At 41.1% G+C, this 21,644-nt stretch overlaps 1 protein-coding gene across 1 annotated transcript in view; it reads right to left on the reverse strand.

The window, feature by feature from the left end:
* Positions 1-13,949: 13,949 nt before the first annotated feature.
* LOC108784741 (heparan sulfate glucosamine 3-O-sulfotransferase 3A1-like) overlaps positions 13,950-21,644 on the reverse strand; it is a 79,577-nt gene continuing 71,882 nt past the window's right edge. The window contains exon 2 of the mRNA XM_018553626.1: positions 13,950-14,612. Within this exon, the coding sequence (XP_018409128.1) occupies positions 13,991-14,612 (622 nt within the window). The 3' untranslated portion in view covers positions 13,950-13,990. The remainder of the gene's footprint in view (positions 14,613-21,644) is intronic.

Here is a 21,644-nt window from a genome sequence, read left to right on the forward strand (position 1 = left end):
CAACAGTATTTTTTTTTAAATGTTCCACCTTTCATAATAAAAACAACTGTCTTTGAGCTCCAGTTAGTGACTTTGTCTAGGCTAAGATGACATCATCAGTCTGCTGCATGCAGGAGGAAGCATTTTCTCAGTTACGTCACCCCAGTGATCAGACTGCAACTGTAAACGGAGCCTCTAAGCTTCCATCTTTAGAAAATCCTTCAATTATATTACTGGCTCTCTTTTGTGTTGCCTTGCTCGGCGGAGAAACTTCTCTCACCGAATTTCAACAATAGATATAGTGTAGTTTCCCATTTTCATAAAAGAATAAAAACATGTCGTCTTTATTGCCATTCCTTATGTTCAAACAAGGTTAAAGCAATTTAAGACGGAAGATTTTAGCCGTTGCATTTGCTGGAAATTCTTTTTTTTTCCAGCCTGAAGCCTGTCGATTCAGTTTTCTGAATTCATCAGAAGTTAATTTAGCGGTGGGGACAGCCCAGCTTGTAATGTACATTCATAAGTTCCTAATCATGGTGTATTTATATCTCCCCAAAAAACAAAAGATCACAATCCCCACTCAGCACCATATGGAATGAGATTCACGCGATGGCAAACGCGATATGCCCGAATGGACAAAAAGACGACGGTTATGAAAAATGAAAGAACGTTGGATATTATTATATTGCTCCATTACAAACACATTACACATCAAAAAGACGGGCCTTTCCCAAGCTTTTATTTATTCTTGTAAGCCAGTAACAATACCTGTTTTATGCAGTCGGAATTAGAGACACATTGAGCCGTTTTCTTGTGATTTGCACTGTGTAATTTAGGCCTTCGGCAAAGTGATACAAATCTCTGCCTGCTGACAACAGACATATGCAGTACATATGGTGACTATAAGACAGAGGGAGAACGGAGCCAAGAAACGCACAGTGATCAGAGGGAGATAATCATGTAAAAAAAGGAACAAAGGATAAGAGACAAAAATAATTAGTTCTGTTTTGGAACATGCCATTTAGAGATCCCTTTTAGTCCTTCCAGTTATAGCCTGCTTTGCATGTATGTTTTTTTAAATGAATTTCAAAGATAAATGTATCTGGAAACTTGGAGAGTTATGCAGTCAGATCTGTAAAATGTAACATTTGTACTGATGTTACTCCCATGAAATATAACATACACCTGGAGAGAAACAATGTCACACATGTCATTTATAACTCATGTGTCGGGTGCGTAGATATTATACCTTGAAATAGAAAGAATCTTTTTTCATCTGTAGCAACTGCCATTAAAGTGCATTTAAACTCAAGATCAAAAAGTGTAATATATTGCATCTTAGCAGTCCTTAGATGCGGTGGCTGCATCAGTTTTGTCTTTTTTTCAGTCTTTTCTCCACTTTTTTTGGTGATCCTGCCTGAAACCCATTTTCTGTCCTAGGGTGACAATGCTCACTCACTGTACTATACGCATAGAGAAGCAGCGTTGTCATCCAGGACTGTCAGGATTACATACCACCTAGCCCTGCCATGTCACTACTACACACCACATCCTACCAGGTGCTCTGTAGTCCTCAGGAAAGCTGGGAACAATGTAATTTATACCAGTCAGCACAGGCAGAGAGCACAAGATTTTTGGCAAGGTTAAAGGAGAATTATGAGGCGAGTGATTTTCACTCATCCTCATAATCTGAGCCAACCTGTGACAATGAAATTGTCACAGATCGGCTAAGTAGATCGGGAAGTGAGCGAACACATAACGTCGCTCGCTCACTTCGCGATCATCTCCCTACAGAGAGCCGTGACTGTCACTAACGGATCCCTGCAGGGATTCCCCCCCTCCCATGTCTGATACTCCAGCGCTGACTGGCGGAACGGACAGGGGAGGGGGCGGGCATAGCTGGCTCTGCCTCTGGATAGGCAGAGCCAGCTGTCAATCCCTCAGCTGGGTGCATCTCGACAGCAATGTCGGGATCCGTCCCGGCTGCGGCATCTCAGCTTTGGGTCACGGGAGAACGCTAGTTTGTGTTCACCCGTGACCCTTAGGAGAACTATGGGGAAAAGCACTGACCCCATAGTTCTCCTTTAAGGGTTATTTTTTCCCTTATCAGACAGATATAACAAAATGCTTTCTGGCAAGGTTAACGGGTATTTTTGCACTTACCAGACATATAACAAAATGCTTCTAGTGGTATATACAATAGACCAAAATGGAGCAAATAATATATTTTTTTCTTGTTAGGGTTTATGTACATTTTAAATATGTCTTATAAGAGTACATAAGACATTTTAAATTTCCTGATTTACCATTGGCTAACAAGGCTTTAGATTGTAAGCCCTAATGGCAGGGCCCTCCTTACCATCTTGTCTTGAATTGTTTAGTGATTGTAATGTCTTCCTTATATTGTAAATCGCTGCTCAAACTTTTGGCGCTATATAAATCCTGTATAATAATAATAATAATAAATAATGATAATAATTCAGACATTCGGATGCATTCAAATGTCCGAATGCGAATGAACAAAATATATACTAATACTAAGGTCAAAAGTTTCAGTTGCATAAACTTAAAGTAGATGTAAACCTAATCCCTAAGCTTTAATGTCATGACATTATTTTAAAATGGTTTTTGACTTTTGCATCTTTCTTCAACCCCTTTCTGACTGAGCTAGTTTTCAGTTTCTGTTCATAAATGACTGACACACTTTTTACATTTTTGCTGTGTGATTCTTCCACAGCAGTAATATACTTTCTTACTAAATGTACACACACATATTATATATTGTTTTTTAGAGGACAGATAGGGCTATATAATTATATCACATATGTGTACCTAACCCCTCACTTAGTTTGAATAAAATAAAAAAAATGAGGAAAAAAACTAGAAGAAAACAATTTTTTTTTCACAAGTTTTGATTATTATTATTATTTTTTTAGAATGTTTTTATATTAATTATAGTATAACAAATATATTTATATATAATTTTTATTTTCCTAATTTTGTTTTCCACTTTATTAAAAAAAAAATTTCTTGTCAGTTTATATCAAGCAATCACTATGACTGCTTGATAAATTAACTTTTTTTTTAAAAATGTTGGCTATTAGACAGCTAATAATAACCTTAGAGACTGATCCTGACTTTAGTCAGATTCAGATCTCACTAAAAGCCCTTTGATCGTGCCTAGACGATCAGAACTGATACATTTCACTCAAAAGATATACATTGTATCTTTTGAGTGAAATGTATCTAAACATCGGGCTCTCGAGCTGTCAAAACAAATAGCAGAGAGGTGAGTCACTGCTACCTCTCTGCTATTTTCAGCTGTAAAATACGGGATCGCAAATTGCGGTCCTGTATTTGCATGTAACAACTTCATTCTTTCATTAATGAAAGGAAGAAGCTTTTACAAAAAGCTTAATTATTTCATTAATGAATGCCTCAATACTGACTGGTAACTGCTGAGAATCAGCTGTTACCAGCATTACAATGCCTGATATAACTCATCACGTACAGTGTGCGTGGCCAGTCATATAGGCAGAAAGTGCCGGGACGTACACTGTACGTCTCCCGTCATGAAGGGGTTAAGATAATCCCTGGTGATCCTGACATGAAGGCCTTGTTCACTCACTTCTTATTATAGAGTGACAACTCTCTGTCCCTCTCTCCCAATTACTTCCCTGTACTGTCTGGGAACAGGGTAAACTGCCAAGGGAAAATCTAAAATAACTGAAAGGAACAATCAAAGGACATTGACTGGTAACCGCATGCCACGGTTCTAGAGGCCGATGATTTTAATTCTTAATACAGGTGCTCTTTACAGGACATATTTAAACAATGGACCTTGTACTTCTGTTGTACTCATTAAACTGAAAAAAGCCAACAAATGCAACATTATTCTTTAAACAAAAGTACAAAAACATAAAAGTAATGTATAATTAACATTGAAAGTAATGATTTTTCAATGTTTAGGTCTGGTCTAATCAGAGTGAGTACATTCGGATATTTAAGCCTTTTGTCCACGTGGACTCTGTGCAGTAAGAGGAGAAGCTACATGACTTGATATAAAAGCCATGTGTTTGCATGCAGAAGTTGTGACATAAACCTATACATTTGGCTGGCTCTATAGTATGGCCCCATGTGTAAACATGATGGGTTGCAAGATTGGGCCGTCAGTACATACTGGGAATCATTGAGACAAAGAGATCGTCTCTGTGTGTTTTGCATCAGAGCCAAAGGTCTGAATCATGGTTGGGATATTAGAAACAATGGCAAATAGGCTGTTCGCTTTGAAAGGGAATTTTTACATTGCAAGGAAAGTTTCCTTTAGCTTAGTGAATAAGGGGAAGCTCTGCTGGCTCCAATCATGCACAAGATAAAATACTGCTTTTTATTTTGCTTGCTTCTGATTGGGTATTCTTTTCAAAGTGAATATTCACTATACCCACTGATATCTACAAACGGTAGAAAAAAATTATTAATATGTGTTTGCTTTTTTCTATCATTTGTGACCAAAATGCCCATATTCATCCTTCATTGGGCCTACGTGTTCTGCCCTTACCTTTCTACTATTTGTAGAATTTTTTTCTAGTTTTTCTTACTTACCTTAGCAATATGATTTTCGTAGTCTAACTGCCCTGATTGCTCTCCTGCATCTCTTAATGCTTTCCTTCTAACTCCTTAATGCCAAAGCTGTCCCTTCAGTTTTGTATTTTTTGAAGGCCAGTTTTTCTTCTTTATTTGCATTTTTATGACTCGGATCAGGCCGCATAGGTTTATCTTTTGTTCTCTTATATTTGTTACTCAATGGCATTCACCTGCAAAATGCCATTGTTTAAAATATCCCTAAAACACTCCCACGTCTCCCACTAGTATCGCACATAAGGAGCACAACCTATTGAAGTTGGCTTTTTGGAAATTTAGAGTTCTCCTGGTACCCACATACCTCTATTTCCCGTAACTTACATCAAAGGTAATCACACTGTGATCACTGTTGCCTTAATCTGCACATCTGTCATGAGCTCAGTATTATTCAAAATTAAAAGATCGAACAGATAATTTTTTCTAGCTGGGGTTTCTACAATTTGCAATTGTACTAAAATATGAAGTACTGGTAATCTTTAGTTGAGTGTGAAGTACTATTTGTTCCCCATAACAATAATATTACACTTTTTCTACCTAAAAAAAGAGATTTGTCTCTTCCTTTTTCTTAATGTTGGGCGTCCTATAACATACTCCCATACTTCATTTTATTTTTGCTGCATTCGTGTGAAGCTCCACTCATGAAGACTCTGCTCAGTCACAACACTCATTGTCGATATCCTCTGTCACACTCACTTTCACATTGTTCTTGACATATAAGCACAGAGCAGAGTGTACCCTTGGACAGGGGTGGATGAATTACTATGGAATTCAGGAGTCAGTCTGTCCTGTCCCGGAGCTAGCAGGATTTTGTTAGGAGTCAGCTCCATTGACAACTAGAGAAAATCTGATTAGTTAGGAGCCAGCTGTTATTTTTAAGGATCATTGGCTACCTGGGTCTTGGGATTTGTCCTGCCCTGTTAGGTAAGCAGTCAAGCTAGGTTTCTGAAACTCTCTTCAAGTCAAAATCAGCTATGAGAATTTCAAGAGGGAGAACAAGACATCCTTGTTATGTATGTTCAATAGATCTCAGTGCTCAGGTAGGAAAATATATTGAAAATCTATGAAAATATCAGTTTTGGTTGGACATTGGTCATGCGACTGGCTGATGGAGAAATACCAGATCACGTTTTTCTACAGGAGAGGTATTTTACAACCTGTGTATGTGTTTATAAGGTTAATGGATCAGGATTGTTTTGGAGGAGGGTTGTTATTTGCGCACATGCCAGCTTATATGAGAGTATTACAGCTCATGATCCTTGAAATCCCCAATGGTAACCGGTTCAGACATTATTTAAGCTGAAATCACTCTGTGATAAAAGATTCTATTGTGGTACTTTTCTTGTTGCCAGTTGCTCAGATCATTAAAATGTACTGCGATCCACCTTGCTGACAGTTTGTTTAGTACAGACAGGGAAATGAATCTTATTTTTTTTTCTTTTGGTGTCAGGGGTGTATGGATGTAATCTGCGGATGTTCGGTACTGATTTACGCTCTGTGGCTTAGGAGTAATGGAGACATTGTGACATTCTTGGAATTTTACCTCTGCTGACTCATGCCCAGGAGAGGAACATGAGATTGTGAATGGTCTTTCCTACATTCTAATAATTTTCATTACAAAAATACATTTTAAAACTAACTCTTTCATTTATTATGGTAAAGTCTACTTTGTGAATCTCGCATTTGTTACATGACGATAATACTTAAAGCTAATCTCCAGAATACTAAAAGAATAAAAAACCCCAGCCCCCTTTAACTCTGAAAGTTTTTTTTTTTATAATCTTCCTAAAAGTCAATTTTATTTAACTAAATTTGCACTCATGTGACACGCCTGGTCAAGAGTTCTTCTGGACTGCAGAATAAGAGGGTCCTTCTTCAGGTGCCTGCATCACTGCCTGGTGATATGAACAGTTACCATTGGCTCTCCATTGGCAGGTTCTTCACAGGCTTCAGGAGATTCCAGTGGCAAGATGACATCTTGACAAGGGGTGGCAGCAAGACCAGCAGTGGTGGGCCTTGACTGCATCTATATATTACCGGCCTTCACAAGTGGAAGAGGCACTGCTTCAAGTCACATGATGGCAGACCCAAATAAATATTAAATGGTGGTATAGTTACATAGTATTTGAGGTTGAATAAAGACACAGGTCCATCAAGTTCAACCCATTGCGTGTATGCATGTGATTCTGCATGTGTATGCGTGTGTATGAGTTCCTGTGTGATCTTGTTCTTAAGAGTACCTGTGCCCCTGAATGTTACGGTCTCTGAGGAAATCGTGCAAATGCTTTTTGAAAGATTCAATACTCTCAGCTGAAATCACTGCTTGCAGCAGCGAGTTCCAAACCCAAACTGCTCTAACGGAGAAGAAGCCTCTTGTGATCTTTTCTCCACCAATTTTAGGTAGAATAGCTTTTTGGGTTTGAGACTGGTTAGCAAGTATTGGGGTGGGATTTGGTTTGCCCAGAGATGAGCTTTAATATAAAGATATGTACAGTCTCTTGTGGCTATCAGTATGTCACACAGGTACTTCAGTCACATTAAGGCCCCATGCCCACTTGAGCCGAGAGTCTTTGGTCGTTTTCTAGGCTTTTTATGGTTTGCACAGACATTTTTGCATGTATTTGCATGCTTCTTTAGGCTTGAGCTTTTTAAAAAAAATGATTATTAGCCAATGGAAAGCTAGTTACTAGACAAAAAAGCACACATAAAATCTGCAACATACATTTTTGTGCATTTTGCGCATTTTTTCAGGAACTCCCATCAAAGTCTATTGGGGCCAAAATGCAGGACTCTGCCCCAGAAGAAGCTCATGTACTTTTTTGGAGAACAAGCTCCAAGTGACACTATGCTCAGGTGTTAACAGCCACCATTGAATATAATGGGCATCCAAGTGCCGAACATTGAAGTGTTTCTGGTGAAGCTTCAAATTGTGTGCCAAACTGCTTAGGTGCAAGTGGGGTCTAGAGCTGCTGGAATAAAATCAACTGCATAAGTCACATGGAGAGGATACTGTTTGAATCAAGTTCATAGTACAAGTCTGATGAGACTGATAGATTTGGTTTACGAACAAAGAAGAGTAAAGCACAATCACTGTGTACCACTGCTAAACAGAAAACAAATATAATGAGCAAAAAAGGCTGTGGTCAGGTCGTGTATGTATAGTACTTCAGATTACAAAGCAAGAATTTTAAGTATTATATTTGTGTCCTTATTCAGGAGATTTCTACACAAGTTGTGTCCTCGTAATTGTAGCCAGTGGGAATGTGCGAGGGGAAGTCTCCCTTGTGGGTTCACAGACAGCAATAAAAATCAAGCAAAGGTTTTAGTCCACCAACCTTCTACTAAAAAGGATGTTTCTAACTTCTGGTTAGAGTAGTCATCATCCTTTGGCAGAGGAAGCAGAAACCAGGTTAGAAAGTGACGGGAAATGTTTCCAACATGGGTGCAGTTATCAATAAAAAAAACTCTCGTCCCTACTTTATCCAGAGAAAAAATATTTTGGCTGCAGTTCCACTATAAATCCAACCAAATAGCTAAATATACAGTGAAGAAATATATATATAAAAAGTGTTTTTTTTTCTGCCATAGAACTGGTAATTCCGGTTAGCCAGGTTTGTGATTCAAAACGACTAAATGACTCAATTGTTTCCTGGCTCAACTTTACAACTTTCTGTGTTCCTTGCCTGCTCACTGGCAGTGTAAGGATGCCAATTTACCAATCAATAAACAGGACGGAGGCAGAGGGGTGAATGATGAAGGCAATGCTGGACCAGGCAATGCAATGCTGGACCAGGCAATGCAATGCTGGATCAGGGCATAGGGTTGTTTCCTTCCTGACTGTGAACTGTGGCAGAGATGTGTAATTCACAATACTGACTGAACGTAATTCAAAATCCTTTGGCAGGTAAAAATATTGGCACGTATTTATCCATTTGCCTGCAGTTGTGCTTTAAGCGGGAAGGATTAAATTGGGGGGTTAGGGGGAGATTTGGGCACACAACTGTAAAAATCTCAAAGCAGTTGGTTCCCAAATATAGAAGAAACAAAATATCAGGAATTGCTTAATAGACTTTAAAACTTTTACCTGCATTAAAATAGTTTTTTGCTTTTTATTTTGAGAGAAGCAATTTATTTGTGTACAAGATGATCCATGTTCTGAATTGTTGTGCCCATGTCTTAAAACCTGTGGGTTTTTCTTGTCCTATTTTGCGGCTTTGCTGAGAACTTCACTCTGCTAAAAGCAAATCACATCAGCTGTGCATGTAATACGACACTGGCAATTTCTGCACATTAAAACAATTTACTGGCAGTGATGTGATCGTCACACTAATGGATCCTTGTTCTGTTCAGAGCATAACTGTTGTTGTTGAATTTTACAGCAGGGTGACCCAAGATGCCATTCTTGTGTTATTTAACTCTTTTTCTGGCATAAAAACCTTTTTCTTTTTTACTTTAGCAGCTATTGCAGGTGAAAAATGAAATACCTTAAATATATGGCACCCCGCCGTCTAATAACTTGAAATGTTCCCAACCTTCCCCAGCCCCCCTGTAACCAACAACTGGTCTCTTGTCCTGCTACTGATTTTTTTGCTTAGTTTACTAAACGTTTATGTAGGGCAAAATAAAATGCATGCATATTTCTTTATGTTTTTTTAATACAGAAAAAATACTTTTCTATGGCGGTATGGAAAGGGTCCTGCACCACCCACTTCTTGCTGTCAATCACCAGGGAAGCAGAACTGATGGGGAACTAGTCCCTCCGCGTCCCCATTAGGCTTTGTGCACTCAATCTATAACAAATCCATCAAATGTAACCTCTCTGCACTTGCATTTAGTGCAGTCTTTGAAAATCCTGCTGTTTATACAAAGCTGCGTGTGCTATAGAGATACCTTTGGTTTAATGCAGGACCCTCCTTGAAGGCCTATCAAAATGTTCACAAATCAGGTCTAAAATGCATGAAGATCTTAAATCCAGGGATCCCATCCTGAAAAAAAGTAATTTCAGGGAAGTGCCCTCTGTCCCCCCCCCCCCCTCCAGCAGGTTCAACAACAAAGAAGACAGCACCCCCCTGAAATGATGGCAGATAGCAAAGAAGCTAATGCTTCCTTTGCTATCTGCTGCTGCTGTCAGAAAACAAACAAATGGCATAGGAACTAATAGCTAGATTGCTATTGGCTATCTCAATAGCAAGCTGGCTATTGCACCCACCCTCTGCTGTTGTCATTCAGCAGGGGTGGACCTGAAGGAGAACTTCAGGTCCACCTCTGCTGATTGACAGCAGCAGTGGGCGGGTGCAATAGCTAGTCTGTTATTGGCTATTGCAAATTGAAATAGCCAATAGCAATCTAGCTAATAGTTCCTACGACGTTTTATTTTATTTTTTTCTGACTGTCGGCGGCTGGCGGCCCCGATGTCAGAAATAAAAAAAAAACAGACAGCACGGAAAGGTTTGCTCTGCTAGATGGAGCACAGTAAACCTTTCCGGGAGAAAATCTTTCTCACCTGGGTGTCTGGGAGCCGCTATCTAATAGCGGGAGGCTACCGGAACATCAGGGAGAGTTGAGATGTCTGTATATCATGCTTGAACGTGCTTTAACAAAATATGCAAAAATGCAAATATCATGGAACATGCAGGTGTAAAACTCACCAAACACATTACAAACTGATAGTACAATCTTCTTTAGATCTACAAATAGTGTAAGGGCCTGTCTGATTAGATACACATTGATTGGATAGTTTAGGTAGAGCCTCATATTACATATTTTTGGTAAATCTGTAGTTTATGGTACCCCCAATCTGTCCGCCTATCTCCTACACTGCCCACCTTTAGGCGATCCTTAAAAACCCATCTCTTCAGGGAAGCCTATTCCACCTCAACATAACTGCCTTTTACTTCCTCCAATAACTCAATCTAAACAATTATTACCTTTTGTATCACTTGCCCCTCCTACTAGATTGTAAGCTCTCACGAGCAGGGCCCTCCCAACCCTATTGTATTGAAACTGTATTGTATTGTAAATTGTATTGCAACTGTACTGCCTCCTCCATTTTGTATGGCGCTATATAGATCCTGTATTATAATAATTAGGGATGCACCGATACCGATACTGGTCTCGGTGCCGATGCTGAGTATTTGGGTGAGTACTCGTACTCGCCCAAATGCTCCGATGCCTAGCCCGATAGTTCCGGTATCAGGAAGCCGGGCAGTGCGTCATTACACGCTGCCCGGCTTCCTGATTGGCCAGGAAGCTGGCTCCATGCTCTCTCGTCACTTATGGTTGAGGGAGGGAGGAGGGAGCATGGAGCCATGGACCATGACGAGGGAGCATGGACCATGACGAGGGAGCATGGACCATGACGAGGGAGCATTGACCATGACGAGGGAGCATGGACCCGGCTTCCCAGCTAATCAGTAAGCTGGGCGCCACGTCATTACACAGCGCCTGGCTTCCTGAAAGCCGGCTTCATGCTTTCTCGTCACCTAGTGACAAGAACCATGGGGACGGCGTCTCTGCTAATCGAGAAGCCGGGTGGCGAGTCTTTACACGCCGCCGGGCTGCCCGGATAATCAGGAAGCCAGGTGGCGAGTCATTACATGCCGCCTGGCATTCCTGAATGGGACTTCTGGTACTCGGTATTCAGTATCAATGAGTACCGAAAAAAGAATATCGGTACTCGCATCTCTAATGATAATAATAATAATAATAATGGTACAGTCAGATTGTAACATGTATTGTGAGCCTAAGGCAGGATTTCCTTTTCTCTATATGATCTGCCAGTTGAGTGAGTAACAAATATTGACCTTAATCCACTGGAAAGTATATATTAATCAAACAAAAAATCATTATCATTTAAATAAATTAATTGACTAAGCCTACCGTCTGAATGACTCCAATATTCAAACAAGCATTCATATTATGCATGTGGCTGTCCTGCTTGAAGTATCCTGCTAGTTACCAATACTATCATTCTCTAAATGGCCCTCAATCTTACCATGTGGATATACAGGCCGTGTTCCCAGGTTCCAGGCCTGCCCTCACCTGCAACACCCTGCAGCCTCATTCACACACTTTGGAGAGTCAGAAGGAGGGTGGACATCATGGAATCATTTGACACGAGATTGCAGACCCAAGGAGAGGCATGTGAATTGCCTAATTTAACAGCACGTTCTGAAGGCTAATACCCTAAAAGAAAATCTGAGATGACATTCTGGCTTTAGCATAGGTGTTATGTTCATTGGACGGCTTTGACTGTTCATTCATCAATTCGTGTTTCCTTTTCTATTACAAGAACAACAAAAACCTAATACGATAAACTGATTTATCATTACATTTCTATTAAAGACAATTATAGTTTGCTTTCTGAAAGAGCCGCAGGATGTTATGGTAAAAGAGCAGAAGATAAATATTTGGGTTCTGATAAATGGTATAATTAAGTTCTGATTTCCAAAAGAACGTTAAAAACCAGCGAAATAAATTATTTGTGGTCTATTTAGCAAAACAATGCATTATGTTAATGCGTAAATAAATGTAACTAAATTACAGGTTTGAAAGGTACAATTTGAGAACACAACAAAACTGGTGAAAGCAGCTTAATTATTACAGTTTTTACTGATCGTACCTCAGACTTATTGTGTGTACCTGTCACCTAGTACAATCTAACACCTGGATGTCCACACTGTGTATAATAACTTTCTGAGGTACCCTGTGCCCCAAAAACGTCAATCAGTGTTCCAGCCAAGAACTAACAGCCCACACTGATAGCAGAAGGTCTCGAACACTAACAGTCGGGAGCCACCCAGAATTGTTCCTGATCATGTGATTACCATGATATAGCTCTTTGCTTGGAGAAAAAGGCAAAGTGTTAGAAAAAGTATTTCAGTGTGTTAAACAAAATACAATCATTTTAAATTTAAAAGATTACAAATGTGGTTTAAAATTGTTATGTAGTTTAAAATTGTCAGAGTATTTATTAGAACAATGTACCATGTAAAAGCCTTATATGTCCTAAAAAAAAACCAATGTAACAATAATTATGTAGGTAAATTAGTCAGTGGGTTAGTCTAAGTACAACTATGGCATCCCAATAAAAAATATGTGCTGTAGCACCTAATTATAAGTGGATCTGCATTCTTAGTCTCCACAAATACTTGTAGACCATGCCAGGGAAGTCCATCTAATGCAGCTTCCTGTGATGGAGTGGCAACAATGCTGCACTGCTCCTGAATTCATAGCAGAGTTGCCACTCTCATGTAGGCTGTGCCTGCTTGCATTACAGTAGGATGAGAAAATGTTGCAAGGGGTTTGGCTACCATCATTGTCACAGGTGATTCACAAGCCTCTATCTTGTCAGTCAGCACCTGTCCACAACTAGTCCCGCCCATTGCCTTCTGCATGCAAGAACTGGCACTGCTGCTGAAACTCTCCCACTGTGATCTGCAGTGTCTGGGAGGGGGAGCATCCCCGAGTCTGCTAAATATGCTCTGGGCTTGTAGGTTTCAATTACCTCTTTCTGAATGATCATGGTTGTGCATAATTAGATGACAGACTCAGGGGCGTCCCGAGGCTGGGTGTCACCTGGGGGCGGAGACCGGGTGACTCCCCACCGCGATGTCATCAAACATGCGCCTGTCGTTGCCGCACGTGTGCGCAATGACGTCATCGCGCATGTGCAGTGGTCTTATTGACGACTGCCGGCGGCCATCTTGGTGATGGACACCGGCAGTGAGGAGGGGACGTTCACCCGGCGGGATAAGGTATGCCGCTGGGGTCACCTCCTCTCTCCTGACACTGTCGGACTCTCAGTCCGTCACCAAGTGCCCGACTTTTCATAGGGGGTGACACCAAAATGACTGTCATTCCTTATATGTGCCTGCATATTACATATTAAAATGTTGGGGAGCAATTTTAATCTTCAACTGCATGGAAGGAATATAGCATTGGCAATAGGTTCGGGAAGAGCCCTTCTCTCCACAGACTTTAGGAGGCAGTCATATGACCAGAACAGAATTTCCCTCCTTTGTAACAGCCCGGGCTTGTAATTTAGTTGCTGTTTTGGCAGATTTTTACATCCAGAAAACAGAAGTGCCATTCTGAAACAATCTATTTTCTTCTCTCTAGATCAGTGTACTGTAATATTGGGCAAAATGATGAATACATCATAAACTATTAAATTACATTTACACATTTTGTTCCAAACCCTGGAAATCCAGATTGAATCAAATACGCAATTAAATATTTTATTTTGGTTATGAAAAAAAAACCATTTATGATAACGTGACTGTTATACATCTCTTATTAGGAAGACACAACCTAAAGATTTGTTTTAAGTGTAAAAAAAATATAGAAGTTAAATATATTATATCTGTTTTGCCTATGAATCCCAGCCAAAGTCGTGCCCAGTCATTTGGTAGAACTTCATATTGAATGGCCTGTAGAATTCCCGTAGTCTCTGGACCACTTCAGGGTCAATGTTGGGGTGAATCCTACCCTTGGTTTTTCCCAAACAGTGGGGTTTGCTGCTCCCTTCTGCCTTCTTCAAACAAGGAAAACCTTTAGTCTTATTAAAATAAAAATGTTTGTCCGTTATTATTCTCTTGAGTACCAGAAAATCCTGAACGCGCCCCAGTTCTCCTGCGGGATCGGTGATCAGTCTCTCCCCGCTCACAAACAGGATCTGGCTCATAGGAAAATACTGGAGCCAGTTCTCCAAGTGCTTGGCATAGATGCCAATCTGGATGGCACTCCATGAAATATCGATAAGACCCGTAGTCCTATTTTTAAACGTCAGGCTCTCGAAAGTAGGGATGTCGGGCCTCTTGGACAACGTCTGGGTGTAATCCGATATGACTCGAGTCACTGGGTCCCTCACCACCACAATAAGCTTGGCGTCCTTTGACATTGCTGAAATACGGGCCGGGGCCTCCTTGGTCACAAAATAACTGGGAGTTTTCTCCATGGTAATCTGGCCATCGAGAGTCCGCGGCATCAATTCCCTACCAAAACAAAGAAAAAACAGATGAATAAAATCACAAACTATAAGCTATAACATGCCATGAAATACCGTTGTTGTCTACATTATCACATAATTAAACCTAGCAAAATTAGTTTTCTGTATGACACTGTGGGTAATGTCAGAATCTTCGTTCCACCTGTACAAGCAATTCACAAGGCATTCTTTCAATAATACAAATTAATGTAATGACAGTTATCTTTCTGGTTCAGAACCAAAGGACAGCTCATACAGAAACCTTTGACTCTAAGTGATATCAGACTCAGCCTCTAGTAAAAGACAAATGCCTCTGTAGAGACGAAAGAAAGTAGGGAACTGTCTATATCCATCCATTCCCAAACAGCCATTACTTACTAGTGTCCATGGGAAGAGCTGTGTTTTGTCCGATGGAAATATACACCCTTAACCCTTCCCCGGTGCACATTCAAATCTCAACAAATGATAATAGGAACAACTCAATAAGCCAAACTGATTGATATTTTTAGCAAAGCAAGCTAAAGAGAGCTAACTAGGAATGTACCGATATATCGGCCGCCGAAACATAGCGGACGAAAATTACACTTTTGGCATAATGCCGAAAGTGCCATTTTCTGGATGATACAGTGGTGCATCTGTTCTTTCTCTCCTCCCCGCTAGGCGCTGCCCTGTGTCCCAGCGGGGAGGAGAGAAACTGTGACAGCCGGCCGAGCACTGTGAGCGGCCGGCGTCTCTCCTCTCCGCACCGCTCAGCCTCCTGTCAGAGATTGGCAGAACGGTGTGTGGGTGGAGACAGCCAGCACTGTCACAGGAGGTTCAGCTCTTCTGATATATGAACAGACTATTTAAACGTTTGTCTTATTTTTGTGCTGCATTAAAACAGCAAACTCTGCATAGGGACAGCTTCATCCCAGCTAAGAATAGAAAGGCCAATGGGAGGGTTGTGTTGGTTGGTGCATCCAACTGGCTTGTTAGAAAATCTCTCTCTGATTCTATTCATGGTGCAGCAAGACACAAAGCTGTGGGTACCAGTGTGTTTGTGGACAAGCAGGTGCCTTCTCATCCATTGTTCTCCACGCCAGCCCATCTATAGCCACCTGAAAGCCAAAGTAGCTTGTCTCACCAGTCATTAAGCAGGGGTATTAACACTGAACTCCAGGCAAGAGCTAAATACATTAATAAAAATACATATATGGGAGCTGTTTTACCTGTCAAATGATTTATATTTCTGTTCATCCAGTCTTGAGATTAACAAGGCTTTGCCACACAGCACAGCCCTGTGTGGCAGGAGAGAGGACCTGATTTTCTCTGCTGTGGTTAAGTAACACTCATAGGCTTTTTCCCCACCCCCATCCTGTGACTGGACACTGAAAGGAGAATCAGATAGTTGATGGCCCCACTCTCTCCTCCTATCAGCATCTTTTTTTTCACTGCAGTACCACTGCCTGGCTCATTGTGCTGCTTCTCACTTCCCCAGTCTAAGCTTTGCTGTACGGGGGCCGCAGGAGGCTAAACCTAAGTCATATTCCAGTTCTTATACTGCTTTTATTTTATTTTTAAATGCATTCAAGGATGTATCAGTGAATACAGCTTTGCATTTATTTGCATCTTTTATATCTGCATGGAGTTTGGCTTTACATGAGCATTATTATAATAACTGAAAATGTGTACTGACTAAAAATGCGCTCTTGTTTCCTTTAACCTGAAACCAAGAAGCAGGAGAACTAAAAAGTTAGTGCCAGCTATTACCTGACTCAGCTGTGTATACAATCTCATTCACTGGATAGTCAATATAACAGTGTATCACAAGTTCTCAAATATTTGACTAGTGAATTCATCTTCTTGTTGCGTTGTATATTGTATCCATTTTGTGACACATTGTTCAACATCTTTTGCCCCTTTTCCCCGTCAACCTATAGCCTTTGACTTATTGACATATCCAATGGAAAGAGAACAGTGTATCACTCTCCTCGTGACTCACAATACTTATACGTATGTATTGTAGCGTGGAATGCAGTTTCCATGGTAACTGCCTATAAGAGATGACAAGTTAACGGTTGCTAAACAGTGTGCTACAATTTACGTACATTACACTAAGGTAACCATTTACTGTAGTAATACAAGTACAATAAAGGAGATCTGGGTGCTGCTACCTGAGATTAATATTGTGCATAGAGCTATTCACAACCATTTTACTTGCAGCGCTGCAGAAATAGCCCTGCAATCTATCAAATCACATTGAAGGGTCTATTTTTAGTGTCTCACTGAACAAACCGCATTATAAATAAAATAAACTGGAGTCCTCTGCCGTCCAAGCATAATTCGAGGATCAACCACCAATCTATCAGCAGCGGATAAAAGGTACACTGAAAGGTATTGGATAACTTTTACCTTAATGCAAAGAATGCAATAAGGTAAACAACATCTAGTACCTTTTAGTGTCCCACGTCATCCCCCACGCTTACCTGTGCAAAGCTGTTCCCAATCCTCCATTTCCAGGGCCGTCTTTAACGCGGGGCAAAAGGGGCAGCTGCCCCGGGCCCAGTCAATGGAGTTTATTTATTTGTATGCAAGGGAGCCACACATGGTTTTTAAAAATGTTTCAAGTCCTCGTTCTCTAGTGGGTCCCTGCATTGCTCCCACCCCCCACCCCCTGCACAGGTGCCTCCATTAGCCGATCCTCCAGCTGCCCCTTGACTGCGTGACATCACAGATGGGGTCACATCTCCCTCTGACATCTTCTCCTATCTGCTCTGCAGAAGTAAGACGTAGTACGAAACAGCTCACATCATGCCACACACATCAATCAGAAGAGTGAGACGGGACATCTGGACTGAGCTACAGCTGCACCACAAAAAAAAAAAAGAACAACGGGTCTGCATACCATGTGTGGCTCCCTTGCATACAAATAAATTTAAAAAAGCAAAGGTCTAATGTCACGTTAATGCAGATTAATGCAGCTTAGAAGCAGGCCAAATGCACCTGTCAATGAACTCATGATCTCACAAGTGCCTCCATCTGATATGAAATGCAGGCAGAATGCACCTAAAGCAAACTACACTTACCCATCGACACAAGCCCAAAGCCTGTCAACAGGGGACCTAAAGACCGCTCTTCCCCTGTGTCTATCTATCTAAAACCATCATTACCTTAATGAACTGTATGCATCTGTAACATTGATTCAAATTTCCTAAGCAAATCCATCAGCACTGATGTAGGAAGGGAGGCAGTAGACATCTGTTCTCTGGGTTGTGTCTAATTCTCCTCTCTGTCGGATGAACAAAACATTTCAAAATCTACAAGCGATCCAAAGATCCCTCTTGTTTTTACAAAACAAAACAATTAGCACTTCAAATAATGAAGCCAAACTGGAGCTGACACGGTGGCCCAGGGCACCTGAGATAATTACACCAATTTGCTAATGCTACAAAGCACTAATCTGTCTTGAAACAATCGTCTCTCACGGGATGCTGCTGAAATATTAACAGCTGATGAAAAAGGCTCATATATGAAGCTCTGCATAAATCAGACAGCTGACACATATACAAAAGAACCTGACAAGAAATGTATATAGCAGTGCCCATACTCTTCCGATTACCTCTGTTACCCTTGCCGTGTGATATGACATGAGGAAGCTGACCTCACTTTTCAAAGCCTACAATTCTTCCACTGCCTGGCCTCCTAGAATAACGCTGAATGGGTGCAACCCACCCAGGGCATCCTTTCTCCTGTAAGCCCAACTATGTGACTCCCTACAATCCATCGGCTCATATAGCTACTTATTTTATCAGGTAAAAAATATATATATTTTCATTGTTCAAATGAAAAACAAATAAAAACACCTTGAATCCTCAGAACTGGAGGTGAAAAATTCAGAGTTCTCATTTCCCCAAAATATAATGGAAAATCTGTCCCTTATGATCTTGTCTGCTCTGTCCCTTATGATCTTGTACTGGGCAGGAAGTTCAGAGAAGCTGAGCGAATTGGAGCTGTTTGGAAACATGATGTCTGTAAGAGCTTGGGCAAAAATGTACAGAAATACTTTTCTGGGCAATGCATATGTGTTTGATCTGGAGTCATTATTGACAAAAAATGTTTGAGAGTTTAATACTAATGTCTCCTGAGGATTCTTGGAGCTTCTTTTATCTATGCAGGACATGTTCTTGGGTCAAAAAACGGCCCCTCATTAGCATTGTTTTTATGGTCTTTTTTACAGAAAGAAAAGAACAAATGTCACCTACACAACCCAATGAACGACACTGAGAGTTCTTGCTGTGACAAAATCAGTGTTCTAGCTGCAAAATCAATTTAGGACAAATCATTTGCTTATTATCTCTACTCTAAACCCGCAGCCAGAGTACAGAGTAAGACAGAAAAAACCCTTATGAAATGCGCTACAATGTGCAGTAAACAAATAATGATCAAATGGGAAAGAAAACCATATACAAAGGATTTAAACTACACTAAATACACCCCCAAAGTACACACTCACACCAAATAAAAAAAAGATTAGATGTTCTGTTTATTAGGCATCTTAATGAGCGAAACTGAGGGGTCTATTCACAAAGCTGCCGAAGGATCCAGCCATAGCTTCGGCTGATCCTTCGGCTAGTTTCGGTTGCGGGAGCCCTTCGGTTCAGTCAAACCGAAGGACTGCTAAACAGGCTATTCACTATAGCCCATACAGCACCCGAAGGCGGCCAAGCGGCTCAGCCGAGCCGAAGGCATTTGCTGTACCAGCCGTACTAAGCCGCATTGAATAGCCGAAGGTTGTTAGGCTCACTTCACTATGGCTCGGTTATTCACTCAGCTGCCTTCGGCAGCTTTGTGAATAACCCCATGAGAGTTTGCACTTCAGTATTTTCACTGCTGCTGTCTTAATCAGTTTTGTAGAAATCACTTCCCTACTTCCCAGTTCTCAAGGATTGGCTAAAGGGACCTTTGCCTTGCCTGTTAACACCTGAAATATGCCCTACTTGCACACACCAATCCATGCCATAGTGCCATGTTTATTTGCTAAATGAGTGGACAGAAGTCAGCAGAAGAACCACAATTATAACTCATGTTGTCCGATATTAAAGTTCCCACCTTGCAGTAGACTGATTAGTCCTGTAATAAAGGTTTACTGGGACTAGTAGTGTTATGGTCAGAAAGACACAGTCACTTATGTCTCAGTCCTATCGGCGTCTTCTAGCCAGGAGAGGTGCCAACTTGACAAGGGCATTATATACGGCTCCTAATGGTCCAATAACCCCCCCAGCAACTAAAATCAGATGATAACTCTTTGTTAATGAATGCCATGACACTGGTCTTGGATTTTTAGTGGCCACAGCAGCCATTTTATTATTTAGTTCAAATTAAAAATTTTAACAAAATAACTGACCTGGAGTTAGGGTTCTTGATGTGATATCCACCACCAAAATACCCAGTATCTGCCCACACGGCCCCTAAACGCACAACACCGCCTCGGGGACATGTAATCTAACATCAGATACTAGGTAACTAATGATGGACCCGTTAAGACAGGGACGCCATACCAAAGACGGCTCCCCAATGTCACTTAAACATCAAGAGAATATGTTGCACCTCAAGGACCCTAATACCCTAACCGGCTGCAGTGACAAGAAAAAACAGATAGAAAAAAGGACAAAGTAGTCAAGAAGGTAGAAAACCAGAGAAGAGCACAAAGGCAACAAAAAACAAATATGGCAAACAGGGTGGGAGGGCATGAAGCTGTTTCCATGCTTGGACCCCACAGAGACTGGAACTTTCCTTCCCAGGGAGCCACCTATACCCCACCTCTCAGCACCCTGACCAATCAGGTAAGCGACCCCATCCAAACACCCCCTGATCGATAACAATTTATCACTCACAAAACCCAGTTAGCCTGTCCAAGACCCTGTCATGTTGGCCTTACACAGACGCCTCCGTCTGCTGTTCCAGGCCTGATGTTCCATGCCTAGGCCATCCCACAGTTCAGTTCCATTCTGACTTTAGTGCAGACTGTATGTTTCAATTACAGCATCAGCGGCTGCCTCCTTGGTTTGTCTGCTAGCACTGCAGCACTGTAGGAGGCCCTGTTGGTCCCTTAGTGCCAGATCATTTGTAGAAATGTGATTGGCCCAGGGGGTAATTACCCTCTTAAAAGTCTTTCCCTAGCTTCGGTTTGAGATATAAAAATAAGCACTGAATACTTGTTGCAGCCCATGTCTTGAAACCATTACACGGTGAAATGCCACATGTTATCATGTACAAGTTGTAGATTGTTAAACAGTTTGCAATTTGACCCCAGCAATCGCTTGGCCCTTTGACTGCCAGTCAGTGTGAATTAAGGACAAGGTTGACATCGTTTTGACAACTCCGCTCAACTCGACATCTTTCTGCACCGGGATTAAATCATTATTTAGCAGCTGGTGGCTGCGGAGGAGGGGGGTGCCCACTTGACCGCATGATGCATAGCAGCAGGTGAACAAATTAATGAAACAAATATTAAATAATGACTCGACAAGCGGCAATTGAGGAAGGTGACTGTGCAGGAAAAACACATTAGCAAAGTCTTATTGCAGGCTGCCAAAGCATAAGTGTTAGCGTTACCAGATTATTGATGTCTGTATTATAGAGCCAGGGTAGTGCCAAGAGGCTGTATCCAAAGCAGGCTGTACTGTCGCTAGCGGGTGTCTACGCATGGGATCGGACAGAGAGGGGGTGGCAAACGTCTTCTGTGACCATGGTATTTTTATCATACCCTGGAGGGTAAATTTGGGATGGCTTGTTAGAATATTATATTACATGGCACCATTGTCAGATCTCTGTCACATCCTCTGAGTGGGCAACACAAGGGCCTGTCAACACTCAACTGCAGCTTTTAAAGTGAATCTCTCCATGAGGCATAACTGGCCATGCTTATGTATTATAGATTATTTATATTATATTATTTTTTATTTGTGACTGTATTAAAAAAACAGACCTTGAGGTACCTCTTGTTGATAGTCAAAGCAGAACTTAAAGCTGAACTCCAGACAGATATAAAAGACACAAA

The sequence above is a fragment of the Nanorana parkeri genome, unplaced genomic scaffold (assembly GCF_000935625.1).
Source record: "Nanorana parkeri isolate BGI_ZX_2015 unplaced genomic scaffold, ASM93562v1 scaffold126, whole genome shotgun sequence".
In the NCBI taxonomy this organism is placed as follows: Eukaryota; Metazoa; Chordata; class Amphibia; order Anura; family Dicroglossidae; genus Nanorana; species Nanorana parkeri.